This window comes from Staurois parvus, unplaced genomic scaffold (genome assembly GCF_062004578.1).
Source record: "Staurois parvus isolate SC_StPar_1 unplaced genomic scaffold, SC_StPar_1.0 ptg000643l, whole genome shotgun sequence".
Lineage (NCBI taxonomy): Eukaryota > Metazoa > Chordata > Amphibia > Anura > Ranidae > Staurois > Staurois parvus.
This window is the reverse complement of record NW_028318439.1, coordinates 70,001-97,173: the sequence shown is the minus strand read 5'-3', so window position 1 is coordinate 97,173 and position 27,173 is coordinate 70,001. Positions and strand designations below refer to the sequence as shown.

Genomic DNA, 27,173 nt, shown 5'->3' with positions numbered 1-27,173 from the left:
CTGATCTGGTTGTATTCACTATGGATATCATCATCAGCATAATGCGGCGCAGTCTACCATTTTTTTTTCCTTCACGCAAAACCTGGAACTGACCGTACTGGTGTACCGGGTCTATTTGAGTACCTGGAGAACATTTTGCATGCATTTCTAATTAAAAAAAAGGCTCTGGACATGGAACAGTTAAAACCAATTCTAAAACGCGGTTAACCGCATTTACTGGTGTTTGTATCACCAGTAAAATCTACTCCTGAACGCTAGTTTGGTGCGTTAAAAAAAAAAAAAAAAAAAAAAAAGACTGTAAACAACTGTGTTTATAGACACATAGGAAAACATTAGGGAGAGTGCAGGGGCTGCTGGAAAACAAACCAAACAAAAAAAAAAACCCAAACACAAAACCGACAAAAAAAAAAACCCAAACACAAACAGAAAAAAAACCAAAAAAAAAAAAACCAAACCAAACAAAACCGACAAAAAAAAAAAACCAAACAAAAAAACAAGCAAAAAAAAACCAAAAACACAAACAGAAAAAAACCAAAAACACAAACAGAAAAAAACCAAAAACACAAACAGAAAAAAACCAAAAACACAAACAGAAAAAAACCAAAAACACAAACAGAAAAAAACCAAACAAAAACACAAACAGAAAAAAACCAAACAAAAACACAAACAGAAAAAAACCAAACAAAAACACAAACAGAAAAAAACCAAACAAAAACACAAACAGAAAAAAACCAAACAAAAACACAAACAGAAAAAAACCAAACAAAAACACAAACAGAAAAAAACCAAACAAAAACACAAACAGAAAAAAACCAAACAAAAACACAAACAGAAAAAAACCAAACAAAAACACAAACAGAAAAAAACCAAACAAAAACACAAACAGAAAAAAACCTAACCAAAAACCAACAAATAACCAAAAACCAACAAATAACCAAAAACCAACAAATAACCAAAAACCAACAAATAACCAAAAACCAACAAATAACCAAAAACCAACAAATAACCAAAAACCAACAAATAACCAAAAACCAACAAATAACCAAAAACCAACAAATAACCAAAAACAAAAAACACAAAAAAAAAGCAGAACAGCGTCTGAACTCTAGTTTATCAGCTGCAGTGTACATGAACCCTTAGAAAGTATTTCTGGTCCTGCAGTTGTAAGCTGGAAGCACAGGATTTATAGAGTGGGAGGGACCAGTAATGACGGAACCAATCACCTTCGGACACTCCACTGGAGCCCAGTTGGACCTCATGCGAGAACAGGCTCCCTTTTTCAATGCAATTAACCAGACAAAAAAAAAAAAATTATACAGAAAACTTTATTGGCAAACATCCATAAAACTCTCCTCAGTCTCCAGTACCATGACATCTCCAAAGCGCTCCTCCTCTGCTGGCCAATTGTCAGCGATGTAACTGGTGCTCCCATTGGCTACATCCCATCATTAGTGCCAGGCCCAGGAGGAACTCTAGGTGGACAAGAAACAAAAATTCAACGTTCAGCAATGGCAACTGTACATTATCCCATGTATGTCATGTATGTTTGTGTATTGATATCACCCAAAGTGGGTCCTGTCCAATGATTTGTGGCCGGGACTCGCCAATCAGTGGGTCCCGTCCAATGATTTGTGGCCGGGACTCGTCAATCAGCGGGTCCCAGCCAATGATTTATGGCCGGGACTCGCCAATCAGCGGGTCCCAGCCAATGATTTATGGCCGGGACTCGCCAATCAGCAGGTCCCAGCCAATGATTTATGGCCGGGACTCGCCAATCAGCAGGTCCCAGCCAATGATTTATGGCCGGGACTCGCCAATCAGCAGGTCCCAGCCAATGATTTATGGCCGGGACCCAGTCAATCAGCAGGTCCCAGCCAATGATTTATGGCCGGGACCCAGTCAATCAGCAGGTCCCAGCCAATGATTTATGGCCAGACCCAGTCAATCAGCAGGTCCCAGCCAATGATTTATGGCCGGGACCCGCCAATCAGCAGGTCCCAGCCAATGATTTATGACCGGGAACCCGCCAATCAGCAGGTCCCAGCCAATGATTTATGGCCAGACCCAGTCAATCAGCAGGTCCCAGTAATGATTTATGGCCAGACCCAGTCAATCAGCAGGTCCCAGCCAATGATTTATGGCCGGGACCCGCCAATCAGCAGGTCCCAGCCAATGATTTATGACCGGGACCCGCCAATCAGCAGGTCCCAGCCAATGATTTATGGCCAGACCCAGTCAATCAGCAGGTCCCAGTAATGATTTATGGCCAGACCCAGTCAATCAGCAGGTCCCAGCCAATGATTTATGGCCGGGACCCGCCAATCAGCAGGTCCCAGCCAATGATTTATGGCCAGACCCAGTCAATCAGCAAGCCATTCATTGGGTCCCAGCCAAGGATTTATGGCCAGGACTCGCCAATGACAGGAGAGAGCTGTGGCAGACAGTGGCGTGGTGCTGGTTTCTAAACCAATGACTGGGACAGAGATACTCCACACATGTACTGTGACCAGCATCCTTCGGAGCGGGGATGGCGGGGGGTGGGGTGGGGGGGTAACGCCAGATCCAAGTTGTATCATTTTTTGCACGCCAATAAGATATGCCCATCAGTGATCCCTCCATCGGCTCGGAATTAAATCTGGTTCTATGTAATATGCAGCTCAGCGACTTAGTGGTCATCGAAGGCAGGACCCCATCTACATGGAGTTTGCACGTCATCCCTGTGCTTGTGTGGGAATCCTCCATCACTTAAAGCGGGACTACGCTGCGTCTGAGAACCAAAAACACGATTTGGTTCATTTTTAATAATCAGAGCACCCCCCCCCCCCCCCCCATGCCTAACTTTGCTGAAAAATTGCCTTGAAACACCCCCCCCCCCCCCTCCCCCCAGCATTACTGGCTGTGGCCATCTTGAGTAAGGGCAGATTATTCATGTAGCATTTACTTCCTGGAATCCATCACCAAGACACCAACCTGGAGCGCAACTACTGCAAAGCCTTCTTCACCGAGGAGACGACCTCCTGGGGGGAGGGGAACTTCAGTTTCCGAGGCGGACCTTTCTTAATCCCCGTCCAGATTTCCACCCCTGAGAGAGGAAAAAGTAAAGCGGAGCTGAATACCGAGCAAAGTAGAGAAAAAAAAAATTTCTTTAATTTTTTGGAAATGTTAAAAAAGGATGCCATGAAAAGTACGAGGTCCAACCAGCCGGACTTCCAACCAACCAACCAACCGGCTGGCCAACCGTCCCAACCTCAGATCGGTGCAGCAGCATTTCCATCCCATATCCAAAGCTGCCGCTTCAATGATTGTAGAGGAATTCCAGGAACCGATATTCTATACAGAGCTGCATTGGACCAATGTGTGCCACACCCGGCCAGTAATGTAGAGCGGCTGTAATGGATTTAGGATCCCACGAGGGCTTACAGGTCTATGTCCTCTTACAAGGGTGACCACGCAGCTTTCCTGCGTTGTCACCTTGACTTGTGCTGTCCCTGATCGTTTATAACGCGGGTATCAAACCGGCGGCCCTCCAGCTGATGCGAAACTACAAGTCACATCATGCCTCTGCCTTTGGGAGTCATGCTTGTTACTGTCAATCTTGCAATGCCTCGTGGGACTTGTAGTTTGGCAACAGCTGGAGGGCCGCCACTTTGACACCCGTGGTTTATAGCAAGGCGCCTTCGCATTACAGAATACGTAAGACGTGCTACTTTGGCAAACCCCCCCCCCCCCACCAAAAAAAAAAAAAAACAAAAAAAAAAAAAAAACAAAACACCACACAAGAACCACAACCTCCCCCAAAAACCACACAACCCCCCCCCAAAAAAACCCAAAACCACACAACCCACAGAACCCCCCCAAAAAAACCACACAACCCACAGAACCCCCCCAAAAAAACCACACAACCCACAGAACCCCCCCAAAAAAACCACACAACCCACAGAACCCCCCCCAAAAAAAAAAATCACAACCCAAAGAACATCCCAAAAAAAAAAAAAAAACCACAACCCAAAGAACATCCCCCCCCCCAAAAAAAAAACCACACAACCCAAAGGACATCCCCCCAAAAAAACCACACAACCCCCCAAACAAAACTACAACCAACACAAACCACCAACCAAAAGACCCCCCAAAAACCACACAACCCCTCCCAAAAAAACACACAGCCCCTCCCAAAAAACCACACAACCTCTCCCAAAAAAACCACACAACCCCTCCCAAAAAAACCACACAACCCCTCCCAAAAAAACACACAACCCAAAGATCCCCCCAAAAAAACCACACAACCCAAAAAACCACACAACCCAAAGAACCCCCCCATAAAAACCACACAACCCAAAAAACCCCCCAAAAGAAACCACACAACCCAAAGAACCCCCCAAAAGAAACCACACAACCCAAAGAACCCCCAAGAAACCACACAACCCAAAGAACCCCCCAAAAGAAACCACACAACCCAAAGAACCCCCCAAAAGAAACCACACAACCCAAAGAACCCCCCAAAAGAAACCACACAACCCAAAGAACCCCCCAAAAAAAACCCCAACCAAAAGACCCCCCCCCCAAACACAACACAAACCCTCCAAAAAACACACAACCAACAACCACCCCAAAAAAAAAACCAACCCCCCCCCCTCAAAAAAGCTGACATGTGCATAGGACGGTTGGACACAGAGGAGCCAAGTCATTGGAATGGGTGAAGATCCACTTTATATCCCATTCGGCCGCTACACACGCGTGTTACATGCATGGAAAGAGGTTAATGACTGGAATATGGATCGCTCAGAACACATTGGGACTCACCCTGCGCACCCCCCTCATGGTGCAGCATCACCTCGAAGCTTCCCCTTCGTGGTTTGGTCGGGTTCACCTCAATGAAAATCTCTGGAAAGTCAGCCAGAATGGCGTCCTTCAGCTCGCTCGCAGCTCGCCCGTACACCCGTCAGCTGGTGCTGCCACACAAACAACACAAACAATATTTACTATTAACCGCTTCCCGACTGCCCTAGAGCAGAGATACTACTACAGGGGGCATCAATGATGTCACCAGGGGCGGGGTCACTCGGGTTATGTCCCTGTGTGGCCCCGCCCCTTACATATTTAAGAACTGTCAAGCCACCTCACAAGCAGAGGCTGGAAGCCATCGTCGGGAGCGGAGCTTTTTTTTTTTTTTTTTTTAAATTCTTTTTTTCTGGTCGGCGGTGATGGCGGCGGGTTGACGTTGGATCTACTTCGGGGGACATTTTTCGTTTTTTTTCTTTTAATAAAGGACTTGCCAAAGACCGTGTCCTGTCTTTTTTTCACACTACACTTTTTTTTTGTGAATGAATAGGGGTACCATGTACCCCATACTCATTCACATGGGGGGCGGGATCTAGGGGCCCCCTTGCTAAAGGGGGCTTCTAGATTCCAAAAAGCCCCCTGCTCTCAGACCCCCACAACCACCAGCCAGGGTTGTGGGGAAGCGGTCCTCTGGGGACGAGGTGCTTTGCAGAGGGGGGGGGGGCAACCTGCCCCAAAGCACCGCTCCATGTTGAGGGCATTTGGCCTGGTATGGTTCGTGGGGCCCACTCGCTCGTCCTTGTCCCCCCCCCCCCTTTCCTGCTGGGCTGCATGCTCTGATAAGGGTCTGGTATAGATTTTGAGGGGGGGCCCACACCATTTTTTTTCTCCTGGCGTGGGGCTTCCCCTCTAAATGCATACCAGATCCAAGGGGTTGGTATGAATAAGAGGGGGGACCCCATGCCATTGTTTTATTTATCATGGTGCCGGTTTTCTCCAGGGGGGGGCTCACTCGTCTACCCCCAACCCCCCCGACCTGCCTGGCTGCGTGCTCTGATAAGGGTCTGGTATGGATTTTGAGGGGGACCCCACACCATTTTTTTTCTTGGTGTGGGGCTTCGCCACTAAATCCATATCAGACCCCAAGGGCTTGTTATGGAGGGGAGGGGGATCCCACGTTTTATTATGGTGCCGGTTCCTCGGGGGGGGGGGGGGGGAAGGGCGCTCGCTCATCTACACCCCCCCCCCCCCTCCTGACCTGCCCGGCTGCATGCTCTGGTATGGATATTGAGGGGGACTCCACACCATTTTTTTTTCCTTGGTGTGGGGCTTCCCCTCTAAATCCATACCAGACCCCAAGGGCTTGTTATGGATGGGGGAGCCCCACGCCGTTGTTTTATTTATTATGGTGCCGGTTTTCTCTGGGGGGGGGGGGGGACTCACTCATCTACCCCACCCCCCTCCTGACCTGCATGCTCTGATAAGGGTCTGGTATGGCTTTTGGGGGGGGGGGGAACCCCACACCATTATTTTTTTTTTGCCATGGGGCTTCCCCTCTAAATCCATACCAGACCCCAAGGGCTTTGTATGGATGGGAGGGGGGACCCCCACACCATTATTTTTTTTTTGCCGTGGGGCTTCCCCTCTAAATCCATACCAGACCCCAAGGGCTTTGTATGAATGGGAGGGGGGACCCCCACACCATTTTTTTTTTTCTTGGCATGGGGATTCCCCTCTAAATCCATACCAGACCCCAAGGGCTTTGTATGGATGGGAGGGGGGACCCCCACACCATTTTTTTTTTTCTTGGCATGGGGATTCCCCTCTAAATCCATACCAGATCCAAGGGGTTGGTGTGGATGGGAGGGGGGGGGACCCCACGCCATTTTCTCAAATTATTTTTTTTTAATTGCCGGCCATTCTTGTACATTCAGCTGTCAGTGGGGAACCGACAACTGAAACATCAACACATGGTTGTCACTACTGAAATACCGCGTGACTGGTTCAAGTAACTCATGCCGTATTTTAGCGCCGTTTACCGTCTTTCCGACCTCCGGAACGGATTAATTGGTTTTCAGTGCATTTCTATGGGAAACCGCGTTTCAGTTTACAAATTTTTCGCTATACGAAAAGTTCCCGTATATATATATTGGTCTGGCCAGCAGAACTGACACAAATAAAGATATGAAGGAAAAAAAAAAAAAAAGGCAGTCATCCCAGTATGGAGGCCCCAAAAACACGGCGGAGTATCTCCGCCATAGGCTGTAGCGGTGTACGGGTCTCACCAGTGCTCTATGACGACCCTGTCCCCGGCCCGGCTCCCCTCCCCCTTCTTCTTCTTATCTCCCTCCTCCGCGTCTCTCTTCCTCTTCTTCCCGCGAGTCGCCATCTCCGCACACCTCTGCCCACCGTGCGCGGCCCCGTCAATTTTCCCGCGTTAAGGCGCTACGTAAACCCCTTGGCTACGTGACGTGACCACAGAGAGGAAAGGGGAGAGCTCGCCCGCTGGTGTTATAAGAAGGGGCGCGCGCTCTATCTGGTGGTAGGAGGGAGGTACTGCAGCGTGCGCTCATTTCGGCATCATGACCACCGACAACCCTCAAGAGCCTGCATTCAGCTAATCAGCACACACACAGAGATCTAGTTTTCTAGATTCATCTAATTCCTTTATATATACATTTTTATCAGCTGGAAAATTATTATATATGATATTCAGTTGCTTTATAAGACTGGCGGGAGCCTTCTGTGTCGTATGCAAGCTCTGCCCCTCTCTGATTGGTTGACTATGTTTTCTAGCTATATATATATTTACCCTATATACTAAATATATATATATTTTTTTATATAGCAAAAAAAAAAAATATATATATATATATATCTCTATAGATATTATAATATTTTGTGTTATTTCCCAAGTAAATACCAGTGATCTTATTTTCTAGATTAATTGTATATGATAGCTTCTCAGCAAGCCTGACAGAAGCCTTTTGCACCGTCCCTCTCTGATTGGTTGCTATAAGATTGTTGGCGCTATATTATTATTATACAGGATTTATGGCGCCAACAGTTTGCTCAGCGCTGTACAATATAACGGGAGACAATACAGCAACAATACAGTTCAATACAAGAGGGATAGGAGGGCCTGATCCTGGGAGCTTACAATCTAGGAATATATTGGATTCAGGTGTTCCAATCCCCTCCATATCATGTGACTCAGGTGTTCCAATCATGTGATTCAGGTGTTCCAATCCCCTCCATATCATGTGACTCAGGTGTTCCAATCATGTGATTCAGGTGTTCCAATCCCCTCCATATCATGTGACTCAGGTGTTCCAATCATGTGATTCAGGTGTTCCAATCCCCTCCATATCATGTGACTCAGGTGTTCCAATCATGTGATTCAGGTGTTCCAATCCCCTCCATATCATGTGATTCAGGTGTTCCAATCCCCTCCCAATCATGTGATTCAGGTGCTCCAATACCCTCCACATCATGTGATTCAGGTGTTCCAATCCCCTCCCAATCATGTGATTCAGGTGTTCCAATCCCCTCCCAACCATGTGATTCAGGTGTTCCAATCCCCTCCATATCATGTGATTCAGGTGTTCCAATCCCCTCCCAATCATGTGATTCAGGTGTTCCAATCCCCTCCATATCATGTGATTCAGGTGCTCCAATCCCCTCCCAATCATGTGATTCAGGTGTTCCAATCCCCTCCATGCACACAGGTGTATACAATCAAGCCCCTAGGCATGCAGACGGCTTCTACAAACATTGGTGAAAGAATGGGTCGCTCTCAGGAGCTCAGTGACTCCAAGCGTGGTCCCGTGATAGGTGGCCACCTGGGCAATAAGTCCATCCGTGACATTTCCTGGCTACTAAATATTCCACGCTCAACTGTTAGTGGGATTGTAACAAAGTGGAAGAAACTGGGAACAACAGCCACTCAGCCACCAAGTGGTAGGCCACGTCACATGACAGGGCGGGGTCAGCACATGCTGAAGCGCACAGTGCGCAGAAGTCGCCAACTGTCTGCAGAGTCAATAGCTAAAGACCTCCAAACTTGGTGTGGCCTTCAGATGAAAGAACGTTTCTGTACATACGAGGAATCCTTAACAAAAATCATCACCTGGGGGGGGCGCTCACACACATCAGGATTTTGGAGAAGTGTGAATAAATGAATAAATAAATTGGGGACTTTAGGGAAGTAGTAAATTCTTCCACTAATCAAGCGTGAATGATGTCTGTGATCAGAAATTCAGACAATAGAAACTATTGAGGTTGAAGAGTTCCTTTTTATTTACGGTATGCTGCATTTTTTTTATTTTCTTATTGTATTCATTTGTTTAAAGCAGACCTAACATTGGATGTCCATGTCCAGATAGATAGATCGATAGATAGATAATAGATAGATAATTGATAGATAGATAGATAGATAGATAGATAGATAGATAGATAATAGATAGATAGATAGATAGATAGATGATAGATAGATAGATAGATAGATAGATAGATAATAGATAGATAATAGATAGATAATAGATAGATAGATAATAGATAGATAGATAGATAGATAGATAGATAGATAGATAGATAGATAGATAATAGATAGATAGATAGATAGATAGATAGATAGATAGATAGATAATAGATAGATAATAGATAGATAGATAATAGATAGATAGATAGATAGATAGATAGATAGATAGATAGATAGATAGATAATAGATAGATAGATAGATAGATAGATAGATAGATAGATAATAGATAGATAGATAGATAGATAGATAGATAGATAGATAGATAATAGATAGATAATAGATAGATAGATAGATAGATAGATAGATAGATAGATAATAGATAGATAGATAGATAGATAGATAGATAGATAGATAGATAGATAATAGATAGATAGATAATAGATAGATAGATAGATAGATAATAGATAGATAGATAGATAGATAGATAGATAGATAGATAGATAATAGATAGATAGATAATAGATAGATAGATGATAGATAGATAGATAGATAGATAGATAGATAGATAGATAGATAGATAGATAGATAATAGATAGATAGATAGATAGATAGATAGATAGATAGATAGATAATAGATAGATAATAGATAGATAGATAGATAGATAGATAGATAATAGATAGATAGATAGATAGATAGATAGATAATAGATAGATAGATAGATAGATAGATAGATAGATAGATAATAGATAGATAGATAATAGATAGATAGATAGATAGATAGATAGATAGATAGATAGATAGATAGATAATAGATAGATAGATAGATAGATAGATAGATAGATAGATAGATAGATAGATAGATAATAGATAGATAATAGATAGATAGATAGATGATAGATAGATAGATAGATAGATAGATAGATAGATAGATAGATAGATAATAGATAGATAGATAGATAGATAGATAGATAGATAATAGATAGATAGATAGATAGATAGATAGATAATAGATAGATAATAGATAGATAGATAGATAGATAGATAGATAGATAGATAATAGATAGATAGATAGATAGATAGATAGATAGATAGATAATAGATAGATAGATAATAGATAGATAGATAGATAGATAATAGATAGATAGATAGATAGATAGATAGATAGATAGATAGATAATAGATAGATAGATAGATAGATGATAGATAGATAATAGATAGATAGATAGATAGATAGATAGATAGATAGATAGATAGATAGATTGATAGATAGATAATAGATAGATAGATAATAGATAGATAGATAGATAGATAGATAGATAATAGATAGATAGATAGATAGATAGATAGATAGATAGATAGATGATAGATAGATAATAGATAGATAGATAGATAGATAGATAGATAGATAGATAGATAGATAGATAGATAGATAGATAGATAATAGATAGATAGATAGATAGATAGATAATAGATAGATAGATAATAGATAGATAGATAGATAGATAGATAGATAGATAATAGATAGATAGATAGATAGATAGATAGATAGATAGATAGATGATAGATAGATAATAGATAGATAGATAGATAGATAGATAGATAGATAGATAGATAATAGATAGATAGATAGATAGATAATAGATAGATAGATAGATAGATAATAGATAGATAATAGATAGATAGATAATAGATAGATAATAGATAGATAGATAGATAGATAGATAGATAGATAGATAGATAGATAATAGATAGATAGATAGATAGATAGATAATAGATAGATAGATAATAGATAGATAGATAGATAATAGATAGATAGATAGATAGATAGATAGATAGATAGATAGATAATAGATAGATAGATAGATAGATAGATAATAGATAGATAGATAGATAGATAATAGATAGATAATAGATAGATAGATAATAGATAGATAATAGATAGATAATAGATAGATAGATAGATAGATAGATAGATAGATAATAGATAGATAGATAGATAGATAGATAATAGATAGATAGATAATAGATAGATAGATAGATAGATAGATAGATAATAGATAGATAATAGATAATAGATAGATAGATAGATAGATAGATAGATAGATAGATAGATAGATAGATAGATAGATAATAGATAGATAATAGATAATAGATAGATAATAGATAGATAGATAATAGATAGATAGATAGATAGATAGATAGATAGATAGATAATAGATAATAGATAGATAGATAGATAGATAGATAGATAGATAGATAGATAATAGATAGATAGATAATAGATAGATAGATAGATAGATAGATAGATAGATAGATAGATAGATAATAGATAGATAATAGATAATAGATAGATAATAGATAGATAGATAGATAGATAGATAGATAGATAATAGATAGATAATAGATAATAGATAGATAGATAATAGATAGATAGATAGATAGATAGATAGATAATAGATAGATAGATAGATAATAGATAGATAGATAATAGATAGATAGATAGATAGATAGATAGATAGATAGATAATAGATAGATAGATAATAGATAGATAGATAGATAGATAGATAGATAGATAGATAGATAATAGATAGATAGATAGATAGATAGATAATAGATAGATAGATAATAGATAGATAATAGATAGATAGATAGATAGATAGATAGATAGATAGATAGATAGATAGATAGATAGATAGATAGATAGATAATAGATAGATAGATAGATAATAGATAGATAGATAATAGATAGATAGATAATAGATAATAGATAGATAGATAATAGATAGATAGATAGATAGATAGATAGATAATAGATAGATAGATAGATAATAGATAGATAGATAATAGATAGATAGATAATAGATAGATAGATAGATAGATAATAGATAGATAGATAGATAGATAGATAGATAGATAGATAGATAATAGATAGATTGATAGATAGATAGATAATAGATAGATAGATAATAGATAGATAGATAGATAATAGATAGATAGATAGATAGATAGATAGATTGATTGATTGATTGATCCTATAAATGAACACATTGTTTCAATAATCTTCTTTCCTGGATTCTCTATTGAGGACAATAGAGAAGAGTTCAATGGAGAAGTGATGACTGTTATGGGGACTTTCATTTCCCAGTCATTCGGTAATCGGCTCAGCGTCACATGCCGTTCTTAGACAGAAGTTTGCAGAAATTCTGTCCTCAGACTTCTTCCAAGAGAGTCGCCGGCCAATCTCTGGACTACGGCAGACGGTCGGTGACCACCTTAGCCCAATGACTGATAGCGGCTGAAGGAGATCCCTCTGTGGTACAAGGTAAGTGCCCAATGCTGCTGCAGAGCCATACAGGGGGCTGATTTGAAGACAGACTGAGATTCTTATACTAGTTTTATGTGCAGTAAGTGTGCTTTGATTACTTTTTATGCGCAGATAATTGTTTATAATGTCTGACACAGATCAGCCCCTGCTGCAGCCTCTCACCTTATGACTTTCTACAAAGTTACAATGTACAGTCTGATCACTGGGGGAGGGGAGACTGAGGAAATGCCTCCTCCTCTTTCTACAAAGTTACAATGTACAGTCTGATCACTGGGGGAGGGGAGACTGAGGAAATGCCTCCTCCTCTTTCTACAAAGTTACAATGTACAGTCTGATCACTGGGGGGAGGGGAGACTGTGGAATTGCTTCCTCCTCTTTCTACAAAGTTACAATGTACAGTCTGATCACTGGGGGGAGGGGAGACTGAGGAAATGCCTCCTCCTCTTTCTACAAAGTTACAATGTACGGTCTGATCATTGGGGGGAGAGGAGACTGAGGAAACGCTTCCAAATCAAACTGGGTGTCTTGTTCCCAGGTATTAGTTGACCTGTGTTAGTGGTCTTCCTCCACATCCCTCAAGTACTGGCTGTTCCGTTTTGGTACTCTGACCCAATGCCTCTAATGGTGGACTCTTTGCTGTCCTGCTGATATTCTCCATTGCACACAAGAAGGCCTATTTGGTCTTAGAGCTTTTACTGATTTCCACTTCATAAAATATAGTAGGAGATAAGTAACAGTCAATTGTTACAAAATCCGGTTCCACGGGTTGGTGCATTTCCAAAGTTACGAGGGTCCCACCAGATTCCCAAGGTCCATGAGATAGGTGGGGCCAAGTCACCGGGTGCACGATACCAAGGAAACATTTACTTTACCACCAGGCAGGCAGACCTTCCCCCATCAAACCACCGATCACTCTCAACCCAACGTCTTCCACCCACCGCAGGTTCTGGCTGTTTTGTGTTGGTGGTCAAACCCAACCAGGGGCGGACTGACCATTTGGAAACTTGGGCACTGCCTGAGGGCCCGGGGTCAGTAGGGGGCCCCATGAGATGCCCCTGGTACCTTTTTCATAGGCTTTTTTGAGTTTGGGCAAGGACACAGGGGCCCCATGATCCCCTATTGCCCGGGGGCCCCATGAGTTGTCAGTCCGCTCCTGGACCCAACGCTTTTAGGATTGGACGCTTTGCTGTCCCGCCTATATTCCCCATTACACCCAATAAGAAGGCCTGTCTTGGCTCAGAGCTTTTACTGTCTTCAACTTCATAACATACGACATAAATAACAGCCAATTGTTTCAAAGCATGGACCTGAAGATGCAAAGGTTTGGTGGATTTCCAAAATTTTGGAAAGTTTCTAAATGTCTTCTTAATTACATAACGTCAGTGCTGCCGGACGGGTGCTGTGGTACCCACCGAACTGATAGAAGCTTGTCTGTGATTGTCTATCATCTCTTCCTCTGCCTTCCGTGGGAAAAGCCCATGTGCATCACATGACCATTACATGATTCATGGTGTCCAGTGGGACCCTCATGCATCTAGCCCCACTGAGGTCAAAGTGAGGCTTCCTTTATGTATATTTTTATGTGACTCTCGGAATGGCCTTGGTCTATCGGAACCTAAGTTGAGTGGAGAACCAGAAAGATGGCTATTTGAGTCACCAGACTGCCATCTTTGGTAAATACATGTGGACTTCTCTTGTGGGCCTTAATGCCATTACTGGCTAAACAACCTGGTGCTAGAGGGCACCACATGCAGCTTTCTGCTCAGAGTGTTTTAGGGGCCAGATAGCATTACTTCAATGCTTAAACCTAATTTCCATGGGGCAGTTGGCTAGTTGGCATGACCCATCCAGTGATGATCCTGGATATCTACGTCCTGCTGGTTCTGCTAGAGCAGGGGTGTCAAACTGGCGGTCCTCCAGCTGTTGCAAAACTACAAGTCCTGACATGCCTCTGCCTTTGGGAGTCATGCTCATGATGACGCAAAGCCTCTTGGTTGGGTTGAGGACAGGAAAGGAAACCACGGGATAGCCTAGTTTAGGATGCAGGTCAACCTACCAACATAATGCAACTTTTAGAGTGGACCTCTAAACTTTTGTGGATTTTCTCTGTGCCCAGATTGATCCATTATTGGTCAAATCCCAAGTGATAAATCCATCTGCCAATCTTAAACCGTAAGGATTCAGTCACTAATGTATCAGGAGTTGTAGAGAGAGCAATTTTTAGCAAGGGTTCCTCTCTCTCGAAAAGGCTGAGAAAGTCTGACTTGAGCAGGGGCGGACTGACAATTCATGGGGCCCCCAGGCAATAGGGGATCATGGGGCCCCTGTTTCCTTGCCCAAACTCAAAAAAGCCTATGAAAAAGGTATCAGGGGCATCTCATGGGGCCCCCTATTGACCCCAGGCCCTCGGGCGGTGCCCGAGTTCCCAAATGGTCAGTCCGCCCCTGGTTATGAGCATGACTCCCAAAGGCAGAGGCATGTTGGGACTTGTAGTTTTGCAACAGCTGGAGGACCGCCAGTTTGACACCCCTGCTCTAGCAGAACCAGCAGGACGTAGATATCCAGGATCATCACTGGATGGGTCATGCCAACTAGCCAACTGGCTTAGGGCTTGGTCCTTATGGAAGCAGTGACAACACACTCAACGAGGAGTATGTAGACTTTGTGGTCTGACAACTCATGGGGATCATGGGACCCCTGTTTCCTTGCCCAAACTCAAAAAAGCCTATGAAAAAGGTACCAGGGGCATCTCATGGGGCCCCCTACTGACCCCGGGCCCTTGGGCAGTGCCCGAGTTTCCAAATGGTCAGTCCGCCCCTGGATTCAGTTGAGAAAAGGGACCGTCCCTTCGAGAGAGGCACGTCATGGAGGAACACACCAAGGCCTTCTTGGCATCGGTGCTACATATGAATAATGTTTAGCCTCTTTGATGTCTATTGAGTTTCATTTTTGTCATTTTAGGTCACAAACATCTGACTGTGCTAAGGCTCTACAACTTCCTTCTTTTCTGCGAGGAACTAAAACTGAGCCACAAGTCTAATAGACGGGGCCTCCTCCACAATGAAAATGGCTAGTCTGCCCCTGGTTATGAGCATGACTCCCAAAGGCAGAGGCATGATGGGACTTGTAGTTTTGCAACAGCTGGAGGGCCGCCAGTTTGACACCCCTGCTCTAGCAGAACCAGCAGGACGTAGATATCCAGGATCATCACTGGATGGGTCATGCCAGCTAGCCAACTGGCTTAGGGCTTGGGCCTTATGGAAGCAGTGACAACACAGTCAACGAGGAGTATGTAGACTTTGTGGGCTCCCCAGGGGTTTACTGACAACTCATGGGACCCCCAGGCAATAGGGGATCATGGGGCCCCTGTTTCCTTGCCCAAACTCAAAAAAGCCTATGAAAAAGGTACCAGGGGTATCTCATGTGGCCCCCTACTGACCCCATGCCCTCAGGCAGCGTCCGAGTTTCCAAATGGTCAGTCCGCCCCTGGATTCAGTTGAGAAAAGGGACCGCCCCTTCGAGAGAGGCACGTCATGGAGGAACACTCCAAGGCCTTCTTGGCATCGGTACTACATATGAATAATGTTTAGCCTCTTTGATGTCTATTGAGTTTCATTTTTGTCATTTTAGGTCACAAACATCTGACTGTGCTAAGGCTCTACAACTTCCTTCTCTTCTGTGAGGAACTAAAACTGAGCCACAAGTCTAATAGACGGGGCCTCCTCCACAATGAGAATGGCTAAAATGTCTATTCTTATTGTCTGGTCTTCCCTCGTTTATGGTGAGATATATAAATTCACGTTACCCCAAAGTTTAGAAATGTTATGGCATAATAAAAAAAAATTGTTCTTGTTACTTAGTGGCATCCGGCTATCTCTTTGGGCCAAGCCAAGTTACCGGATCACTAGGGGGATCAGCGACAGTCTCGTGTTACTACAATTCCATATCTGCAAACATCCATGGTAGGAAGTTTTGGTGCAAGCTGCTCAAAGGTCAATGTTACACCATCGTATCCACCACACCTTATATTAAAGAAAACTACGTGAACCGAACCTACCTACAAGACTTCGGAGACTACTTCATGATAAATACGACGAGTCTTCAACCCGAAGACGCTGGAGAATACCGGTGTGGAATTGGAAACAACAATCTTGGGCTCCATTATCCTGTGAATGTGATTGTTTCTCAAGGTAAGTTGCTCTTCATCTTTAGAGCCATTTAATAAAAAAAAAAAAACAAAGTTGAGAAGACTATACAAGTAAATTTGGTAGAGGAGAGGAAAACTGTCAGTCTTTACTATAATTTCAGGGGGAGGGGCAGAACTAGGAGCCAATCAGGATCTGCTGCAGTAAGGGCCAACAGGGAACATGCTGACAGGAGAGATCTGTTCTGACCTCCTCAGTTTGCTGCTGTTGCTCCAACATTGTCCATTGGTAGGTTGGAGGCAGTGAGAAGACCTTAAAGTGGAGCTAAACTCACCTTTCCTTCAACTATCCCTGTCCCTCGCTGGCATCTTCTGCTGGGGGGCTGGGCTTTGGCTGTCCTCATTGGTCAGTGCAGGATGACGCCCAGGGCTTTTCTCAGAGAATAGATGCAGGAACTGCCCCTTTCCGAGCAGGGGCGGACTGACAACTCATGGGGCCCCCGGGCAAAGGGGTATCATGGGGCCCGTGTCCTTGCCCACACTCAAAGCACACCCAAAAAAGCTTATAGAAGGTACCAGGGGCATTTCATGGGGCCCCCTACAGACCCTGGGCCCTTGGGCAGTGCCCGAGTGCTCGAATGGTCAGTCCGCCCCTGTTTCCGAGTCACTCCTGGTCTCCACCTTTGAGCACCATTCCTTGTTTCCACCCCCTACCCACCTCCCAGTACCGCCCCTTTGAAAGATTTCAGAACCAAGTATCATTTTGTGGTGCTAAGTAAATTGTATGGAATTTGTAAATGATAACAAAAAACGCAGTAAAATAGATCCACAGCAGCAACAATAGATCCCCCCAGCAACAATGGACCACCCGCAACAAAATATCCTCCCCCCAGCAACAACAGATCTCCACACAGCCAGAATCAATGGATCCTCCAGCAGCAAGTAGCAATTGACCCCCCCCCCACCCCTCAACAGTAGATTCCTCCCATCAACAATTGACCTCCAGCAAAATAAGACCCACCCCTAGTAACAAAAGACCCACAGCAGCAACAATATACCCCCCAGCAACAATGGACAACCCGCAACAAAATATCCTCCCCCCATCAACAACAAACTTCCACACAGGCAGAATCAATGGATCCTCCAGCAGCAAGTAGCAATTGACCCCCCCACCCCTCAATAGTAGATTCCTCCAATCAACAATTGACCCCCCAGCAAAATAAGACCCACCCCTAGTAAAAAAAGACCCACAGCAGCAACAATATACCCCCCAGCAACAATGGACAACCCGCAACAAAATATCCTCCCCCCATCAACAACAGACTTCCACACAGCCAGGATCAATGGATTCTTCAGCAGCAAGTAGCAATTGACCCCCTCAGCAGTAGATTCCTCTCATCAACAATTGACCCCCCAGCAAAATAAAACCCACCCCCAATAACTAAAGACCCCCAGCAACAACAATATTTCCCCCAGCAACAATGGACCACCCGCAACAAAATATCCTCCCCCCATCAACAACAGACTTCCACACAGCCAGAATCAATTGATCCTCCAGCAGCAAGTAGCAATTGACCCCCCCCACCCCTCAACAGTAGATTCTTCCAATCAACAAATGAACCCCAGCAAAATAAGACCCACCCCCAGTAACAAAAGACCCCCAGCGGCAACAATATATCCCCCAGCAACAATGGACCACCCACAACAAAATATCCTCCCCACAGCAACAACAGATCTCCACACAGCCAGAATCAATGGATCCTTCAGCAGCAAGTAGCAAGTGACCCCCCCCACCCCTCAACAGTAGATTTCTCCCATCAACAATTGACCCCCAGCAAAATAAGACCCACCCCCGGTAACAAAAGACCCCCAGCAGCAACATAAGACCTCCCCAGCGGCAATAGACACCCATGCTGGAATGGTCTACATCAAACAATTGTCTACAATGTCTTTGTATGGATTCCTATTCATCCCAAAGATGTTCAGTAGGGTTGAGTTCAGGGCTCCGTGGAGGACACTCGAGTTCCTCCACACCAAACTGGTCAAACCGTGTCTTTATGGGGCTGGCTTTTTACAAAGGGGCACTCATTGGTTCAGAGCTCTGTTTTGAAGTCTACCTCTCACTTAGTTGTTTTATAATCACTATTACTAATTCTAATTGAGTTTTTACAATTTTTCTAGGGAAAAAGGTCCCTTCTTCTTCTGAAATCTTTATTGGAAACCTCAGTAGTTCCCTCGTCATCCCTTGCCCAGCTCTCAGGATGCCTCATAATGGGAGTCTTTACTGGTGCAAAGTGACCAACACCAAATCAGCAGCCTGTGACACCATCATCAACAGTTCCGGGCGGGTTAACCGTAATTTTTGGGGAAGAGTCCTCATCCAGGAAGAAAGTAACACAACCGGCTTCAACGTTCTTGTGAATGACCTCAGAATGAGCGATTCTGGATTCTACCATTGTGGGGTGTATTCACCGGCGGAAGAAATGGATTGGACAGATGTTCACGTCCATATTTTAAATGGTAAGTCAAAAATTCAAAAACTGTGTTCTGGAGTCTTCAATCCATTGGCAAACATCTTAGTTTGTATGAGAAGAGCAGATTGGCTAGAAAAAAATGACCTGAATCAGGTCACAGATGGCCCTTTGATGGTTGAACGTAAAAACTTGTTATGGGATCAGAACCCCAAGGGCCCTCACCATCAACCCAATATCAGCTATTGTTCAGAGCTGTATCATCCACAAGGCAAGCTATACAGGAGCCAGGGTTCTGGTGGATGTCCAAAGGAGTCCTGCCACAACCTACAATAAACCTGGAGGGGTAGCGCAACTGGACCCAAAAGCAGGTCACAGATGGACCTCTGATGGTGCTAGGTGAAAGTAAAAACTTGTGTGGGATCAGAACCCCAACTGATCAACTGGACCCAAAATCAGGTCACAGATGGACCTTTGATGGTGCCAGGTGAAAGTAAAAACTTGTGTGGGATCAGAACCCCAAGAGCCCTCACCATCAACCCAATACCAGCTACTGCTCAGAGCTGTATCAACCACAAGGGAAACTAGACAGGAGCCAGGGTTCTGGTGGATGTCCAAAGGAGTCCTGCCGCAGCCTACAATAAACCTGGAGGGGTAGAGCAACTGATCAACTGGACCCAAAATCAGGTCACAGATGGTTATTTGATGGTTGAAAGTAAAAACTTGTTATGGGATCAGAACCCCAAGGGCCCTCCTGGTCAACTGGACCCAAATCAGGTCACAGATGGACCTTTGATGGTGCCAGGTGAAAGGAAAAACCTGTGTGGGATCAGAACCCCAAGGGCCCTCACCATCAACCCAATACCAGCTACTGCTCAGAGCTGTATCATCCACAAGGCAAGCTATACAGGAGCCAGGGTTCCGGTGGATGTCCAAAGGAGTCCTGCCGCAGCCTACAATAAACCTGGAGGGGTAGAGCAACTGATCAACTGGTCCCAAAATCAGGTCCAAGATGGTCCTTTGATGGTTGACAGTAAAAGCTTGTTATGGGGTCAGAACCCCAAGGGCCCTCCTGGTCAACTGGACCCAAATCAGGTCACAGATGGACCTTTGATGGTGCCAGGTGAAAGAAAAAACCTGTGTGGGATCAGAACCCCAAGGGCCGTCACCATCAACCCAATACCAGCTACTGCTCAGAGCTGTATCATCCACAAGGGAAATAGACAGGAGCCAGGGTTCCGGTGGATGTCCAAAGGAGTCCTGCCTCAACCTACAATAAACCTGGAGGGGTAGAACAACTGATCAACTGGACCCAAAATCAGGTCACAGATGGTCCTTTGATGGTTGAAAGTAAAAACTTGTTATGGGATCAGAACCCCAATGACCCTCCTGGTCAACTGGACCCAAATCAGGTCACAGATGGACCTTTGATGGTGCCAGGTGAAAGGAAAAACCTGTGTGGGATCAGAACCCCAAGGGCCCTCACCATCAACCCAATACCAGCTACTGCTCAGAGCTGTATCATCCACAAGGCAAGCTATACAGGAGCCAGGGTTCCGGTGGATGTCCAAAGGAGTCCTGCCGCAGCCTACAATAAACCTGGAGGGGTAGAGCAACTGATCAACTGGTCCCAAAATCAGGTCCAAGATGGTCCTTTGATGGTTGACAGTAAAAGCTTGTTATGGGATCAGAACCCCAAGGGCCCTCCTGGTCAACTGGACCCAAATCAGGTCACAGATGGACCTTTGATGGTGCCAGCTGAAAGTAAAAACCTGTGTGGGATCAGAACCCCAAGGGCCCTCAGCATCAACCCAATACCAGCTACTGCTCAGAGCTGTATCATCCACAAGGGAAACTAGACAGGAGCCAGGGTTCCGGTGGATGTCCAATGGAGTTCTGCCGTAACCTACTGCAAACCTGGGGGGGGGTTTGCGCAATTGGTCACAGCACATTAAAGGGGAAAAGGCATTTATAGGTTGGTGTGTATGGCAGAAGAAGAAAGGCACATGGGGTGACTTCTCTGTACCTGTGGGGGTAAAGGCACCTGGGGGGTTGGGATGGGTGGTTGGTGGTATCACCAAAGCTGCTACCTTGCCAAGGGGTGCATTCAATTCAATCTGTCTCTGGTTAAAGCTAAGGGAATAAGACGTTGACCTCAATATGACCAGATAAAATTCTATATATACCATTGAACCCAAGAAGAAAAAAGCCAACGACACTCCAATAACATTCAATGTGCATGTAACTTTATTGTTCTGAACAAAGAGTCATACCCCAGCCCTCCCTGGCTGCTCAACCACAATTAAGCCCAGTCTTTTGGGTGAAATATGCCAGGTAGGCTGTTCTCATGTGGAGACATTATGGTTTCTGGTTTTCTACACAAGACAGAGGCCCAACCCTTCCACACTATATCCATAACCCACCAAAATATCTAGAGTTCCTGTTACATTAGCCTATTGGTCCATTTATTTTAGAAGGTTTAGAATTGTTTGGATATAAAGTATGTACTAATGAACTTCCCTGAGTTTCTTTGGTGAAGGAGGTGAATATGAACACTGTAGTGGTTATATTGGCAGCCATCGTACACAGGTTGGTGACTTTGTAACTTACCTTTCTTCGTAGTGCCAACCAGGAGGAAGATGTTTAGGCCGCTGACCACTGGCAAATCTCTCCAAGCGAAGTGCCAAGTTCCAAAAGACTTTGGCCCCGGAACTCTGACCTACTGGTGTAGATGGAGCCCCATGGGGTGTCCACCTCTGGTAAACTCCAACGGATTCATTCAAGAAGGTTTCAAAAGCCGAATAAGCCTTGTTTCAGACAACTCTACCATCGGGGCGTACACGGTCACCATGAACCATTTAACAGTGGGAGATTCCGGATGGTACTGGTGCATCACCACTGATGGATCGAAGGTGGAGTCGTCATCCATGGATGTCATTGTTTTAGGTAAGGATTTTACATGAACAACAAAAGCCTGGAATTGGGGGCTCATCTGGGATTTTCCATGGATTTGCTCCAATCTGCAGCTATTCCCCGCACATACGCCCATCAATGTACTGTATTTATGTTTTCCTAGTGAAGTTTTAAGGGAATATCAGAGAACGTGTGGCCAGTAGCGTGATTGCTCTGTGGCGCATGTACGGAGAATCTGCTGATCAGGCAATCCTCTTTATTTCTAGCAGATGGGTGTCAGCAAATTCAAATCAGAGCCTGGAACTGGGGGCTCATCCGGGATTTTCCATGGATTTGCTCCAATCTGCAACTATTCCCCGCACATACGCCCACAAATGTATTGTATTTATGTTTTCCTAGTGAAGTTTTAGGGGAATGTCAAAGAACACGTGGCCAGTAGCAGATGGGTGTCAGCAAATTCAAATCAGCCCCTGGACTTGGGGGCTCATCTGAGATTTTCCATGGATTTGCTCCAATCTGCAACTATTCCCCGCACATACGCCCACAAATGTATTGTATTTATATTTTCTAAGTAAAGTTTTAGGGGAATATTAGAGAACGTTTGGCCAGTAGCGTGATGACTCTGTGGCGCATGTGCGGAGAATCTGCTGATCTGGAAATCCTGTTTATTCCTAGCAGATGGGTGTCAGCAAATTCAAATCAGCCCCTAGAATTGGGGGCTCATCTGGGATTTTCCATGGATTTGCTCCAATCTGCAACTATTCCCCGCACATACGCCCATCAATGTACTGTATTTATATTTTCTAAGTAAAGTTTTAGGGTAATATTAGAGAACGTGTGGCCAGTAGCGTGATGACTCTGTGGCGCATGTGTGGAGAATCTGCTGATCTGGAAATCCTCTTTATTTCTAGCAGATGGGTGTCAGCATATTCAAATCGGAGCCTGGAATTGGGGGCTCATCCGGGATTTTCCATGGATTTGCTCTAATCTGCAACTATTCCCCGCACATACGCCCATCAATGTACTGTATTTATGATTTCCTAGTGAGGTTTTAGGGGAATATTAGAGAACGTGTGGCCAGTAGCATGATGACTCTGTGGCGCATGTGCGGAGAATCTGCTGATCTGGAAATCCTGTTTATTCCTAGCAGATGGGTGTCAGCAAATTCAAATCAGCCCCTAGAATTGGGGGCTCATCTGGGATTTTCCATGGATTTGCTCCAATCTGCAACTATTCCCCGCACATACGCCCATCAATGTACTGTATTTATGATTTCCTAGTGAGGTTTCAGGGGAATGTCAAAGGACACGTGGCCAGTAGCAGATGGGTGTCAGCAAATTCAAGTCAGCCCCTAGACTTGGGGGCTCATCTGAGATTTTCCATGGATTTGCTCCAGTCTGCAACTATATCCCGCACATACGCCCACAAATGCTGGCATGCTAAAATGATATATAATTATTCTGGTTGATAGGCTGCTTTAGCATGTCTTAGGCACACTTTTGTGGGTGTATTTATAACAGATTTGCAGAGCTGGTTGTCCTATGAGAGCGGAAATACCTTCTTTCTGTGAATCCTGGCAAAAAAGTGAACATTCCTAGGCTATTTTCTCTCCAGGTCTGATGTACTTTATTCTATAAATATAACGCGAATCAGGATAATACTCCAATATGGCCACTAGATGGAGCTGATGACTATAGTAAATATTTATTGATTTCGCCGAACAAACGTCAGCGCCATCTAGTGGCCAAAAGGTGGTATTTTACCTAAATCATGTTATTCTTCTGAAGGAAGAACATCGGACCTGGAGAGAAAATAGCCCATTTCCTACATTCAATTTTTTTTGCCCTCGTTCACACAGAAAAAATGTAACCAATGAAAATCTTTGCAAATCTTTAATAAACATTAATACATAAATAAATACATAAATAAATAAATACATAAATACATAATAAATAAATAAATAAATACATAATAAATAAATACATAAATACATAATAAATAAATAAATACATAATAAATGAATAAATAAATACATAATAAATAAATAAATAAATAAATACATAATAAATAAATAAATACATAATAAATAAATACATAAATACATAATAAATAAATAAATACATAATAAATGAATAAATAAATACATAATAAATAAATAAATAAATACATAATAAATAAATAAATACATAATAAATAAATAAATAAATAAAGATACCCTTTTATAGGGTATTAATTATTATTGTATGGCTGCCCTCAGCTGTGTCCATATAGGAGGGTTCAGAACGCCTTCTATTAATTTTTATGAAAAAAAGTGCAATCTGTATAAAATATCGATACAAAACGATTAATTATCACCAGTTGTAATTCTGATTTGCTTCCTTGATGTTCACACAGCTGCCACGAGCAAAGTCTATCCCAGCTCCACCAGCATCACAGTCGCCCCCAGCATTGGGACACATCCGACGGACCTGCACTCCGTCACAGGTACAGCCCCCTGTTTATACATAGCCATACAAAGCCATCATTTCCCTTTCGGCCCCAGAATGATGGCGCCATCTTTGTTCAGGCATCAGGCTTACTCAAAATCTACTGCAGTGTAGCCCAGAGATAAACCAGCCATGTCCACCTTCTGCCTGTGTAGTATAATGCATGTTGTGTTGCATGTGTATTCATGTCTCACAGATATCAGCCCCCCCTTCTGCTGTGTGAGCTGCGCAAAGTTACAGTGTACAGCGTAAGTGATCACTGGGGTAGAGGGGACTGAGGAAATGTTTCCTCTTATCTGTTGTCATTCTCCCGATTTTCAGGCAGACTCACTGGAATGGAGACGAATAACTTCATTTTCTGACCTACTGAACATACACTATATTGCCAAAAGTATTGTCCCCGCCCTCCAAATCATGTGATTCAGGTGTTCCAATCCCCTCCAAATCATGTGATTCAGCTGTTCCAATCCCCTCCATATCATGTGATTCAGGTGTTCCAATCCCCTCCATGCCATGTGATTCAGGTGTTCCAACCCCCTCCCAATCATGTGATTCAGGTGTTCCAATCCCCTCCCAATCATGTGATTCAGGTGTTCCAATCCCCTCCCAATCATGTGATTCAGGTGTTCCAATCACCCTCCCAATCATGTGATTCAGGTGTTCCAATCCCCCCATATCATGTCATTCAGGTGTTCCAATCCCCTCCCAATCATGTGATTCAGGTGTTCCAATCCCCCCATATCATGTCATTCAGGTGTTCCAATCCCCTCCCAATCATGTGATTCAGGTGTTCCAATCCCCTCCCAATCATGTGATTCAGGTGTTCCAATCCCCTCCCAATCATGTGATTCAGGTGTTCCAATAGCCCTCCCAATCATGTGATTCAGGTGTTCCAATCCCCTCCCAATCATGTGATTCAGGTGTTCCAATCCCCTCCTAATCATGTGATTCAAGTGTTCCAATCCCCTCCATATCATGTGATTCAGGTGTTCCAATCCCCTCCATATCATGTGATTCAGGTGTTCCAATCCCCTCCATGGACACAGGTGTATACAATCAAGCCCCTAGGCATGCAGACGGCTTCTACAAACATTGGTGAAAGAATGGGTCGCTCTCAGGAGCTCAGTGACTCCAAGCGTGGTCCCGTGATAGGTGGCCACCTGGGCAATAAGTCCATCCGTGACATTTCCTGGCTACTAAATATTCCACGCTCAACTGTTAGTGGGATTATAACAAAGTGGAAGCCACTGGGAACAACAGCCGCTCAGCCACCAAGTGGTAGGCCACGTCACATGACAGGGCGGGGTCAGCGTATGCTGAAGCACACAGTGCGCAGAAGTCGCCAACTGTCTACAGAGTCAATAGCTAAAGACCTCCAAACTTGGTGTGGCCTTCAGATGAGCCCAACAACAGTGTGTAGAGAGCTTCATGGAATGGGTTTCCATGGCCGAGCAGCTGCATCCAAGTCTTCCATCACCAAGTGCAATGCAAAGCGTCAGATGCCATGGTGTAAAGCACGCCGCCACTGGACTCTAGAGCAGTGGAGACGTGTTCTCTGGAGTGACCAATCACGCTTCTCTGTCTGGAAATCCGATGGATGTGTCTGGGTTTGGTAGTTGCCAGGAGAACGGTACTTGCCTGACTGCATTGTGCCAAGTGTAAAGTTTGGTGAAGAGGGGATGATGGTGTGGGAGTGTTTTCAGGGGTTGGGCTTGGCCCCCTAGTTCCAGTGAAGGGAACTCTTAAGGTGACATATTGGACAATTTCATGCTCCCAACTTTGTGGGAGGAGTTTGGGGATGGCCCCTTCCTGTTCCAACATGACTGCCCACCAGTGCACAAAGCAAGGTCCATAAAGACACGGAGGAGCCAGTTTGGGGTGGAGGAACTTGACTGTCCTGCACAGAGTCCTGACCTCAACCCCATAGAACACCTTTGAGATGAATTAGAGCGGAGACTGCGAGCCAGGCCTCCTCCCCCGACATCAGTGCCTGACCTGACAAATGTGCTTCTGGAAGAATGGTCCAACCTTCCCATAGACACCCTCCTAAACCTTGTGGACGGCCTTCCCAGAAGAGTTGAAGCTGTTATAGCTGCAAAGGGCGGGGCCAACTCAATATTGAACCCTACGGACTAAGACTGGGGGGCCATTAAAGGTCATGTGTGTGGAAAGGGTGGGGCCAACTCAATATTGAATCCTACGGACTAAGACTGGGGGGCCATTAAAGGTCATGTGTGTGGAAAGGGTGGGGCCAACTCAACATGGAACCCTACGGACTAAGACTGGGAGGCCATTAAAGGTCATGTGCGTGGAAATGGCGGGGCCAACTCAATATGAAACCCTATGGACTAAGACTGGGAGGCCACTAAAGGTCATGTGCGTGGAAATGGCGGGGCCAACTCAATATGAAACCCTATGGACTAAGACTGGGAGGCCACTAAAGGTCATGTGCGTGGAAATGGCGGGGCCAACTCAATATTGAACCCTACGGACTAAGACTTGGGGGCTATTAAAGGTCATGTGCGTGGAAAGCCTTGGTGCAATATAGTGTAGGTCCCTTCCCTTCTCTCC

General features: G+C 44.1%; 2 protein-coding genes across 2 annotated transcripts in view; one reads left to right on the top strand and one right to left on the bottom strand.

The window, feature by feature from the left end:
* Positions 1-1,311: 1,311 nt before the first annotated feature.
* SELENOH (selenoprotein H) lies at positions 1,312-7,218 on the bottom strand. Its single transcript, XM_089693950.1, has 4 exons — positions 7,065-7,218; positions 4,801-4,949; positions 2,971-3,082; positions 1,312-1,472 (listed from the first exon to the last, which is right to left on the bottom strand). The coding sequence occupies exons 1-3, from the start codon at positions 7,166-7,168 to the stop codon at positions 2,982-2,984; spliced, it is 354 nt and encodes a 117-aa protein (XP_089550076.1). The 5' UTR covers positions 7,169-7,218; the 3' UTR covers positions 1,312-1,472; positions 2,971-2,981.
* A 9,006-nt stretch (positions 7,219-16,224) lies between these two features.
* The window catches only part of LOC149449004 (polymeric immunoglobulin receptor-like), a 31,406-nt gene continuing 20,457 nt past the window's right edge, over positions 16,225-27,173 (top strand). Inside the window, exons 1-4 of the mRNA XM_089693949.1 lie at positions 16,225-16,369; positions 16,449-16,778; positions 18,914-19,252; positions 21,826-22,149. Coding sequence (XP_089550075.1) covers positions 16,318-16,369; positions 16,449-16,778; positions 18,914-19,252; positions 21,826-22,149 — 1,045 coding nt within the window. The 5' untranslated portion in view covers positions 16,225-16,317. The remainder of the gene's footprint in view (positions 16,370-16,448; positions 16,779-18,913; positions 19,253-21,825; positions 22,150-27,173) is intronic.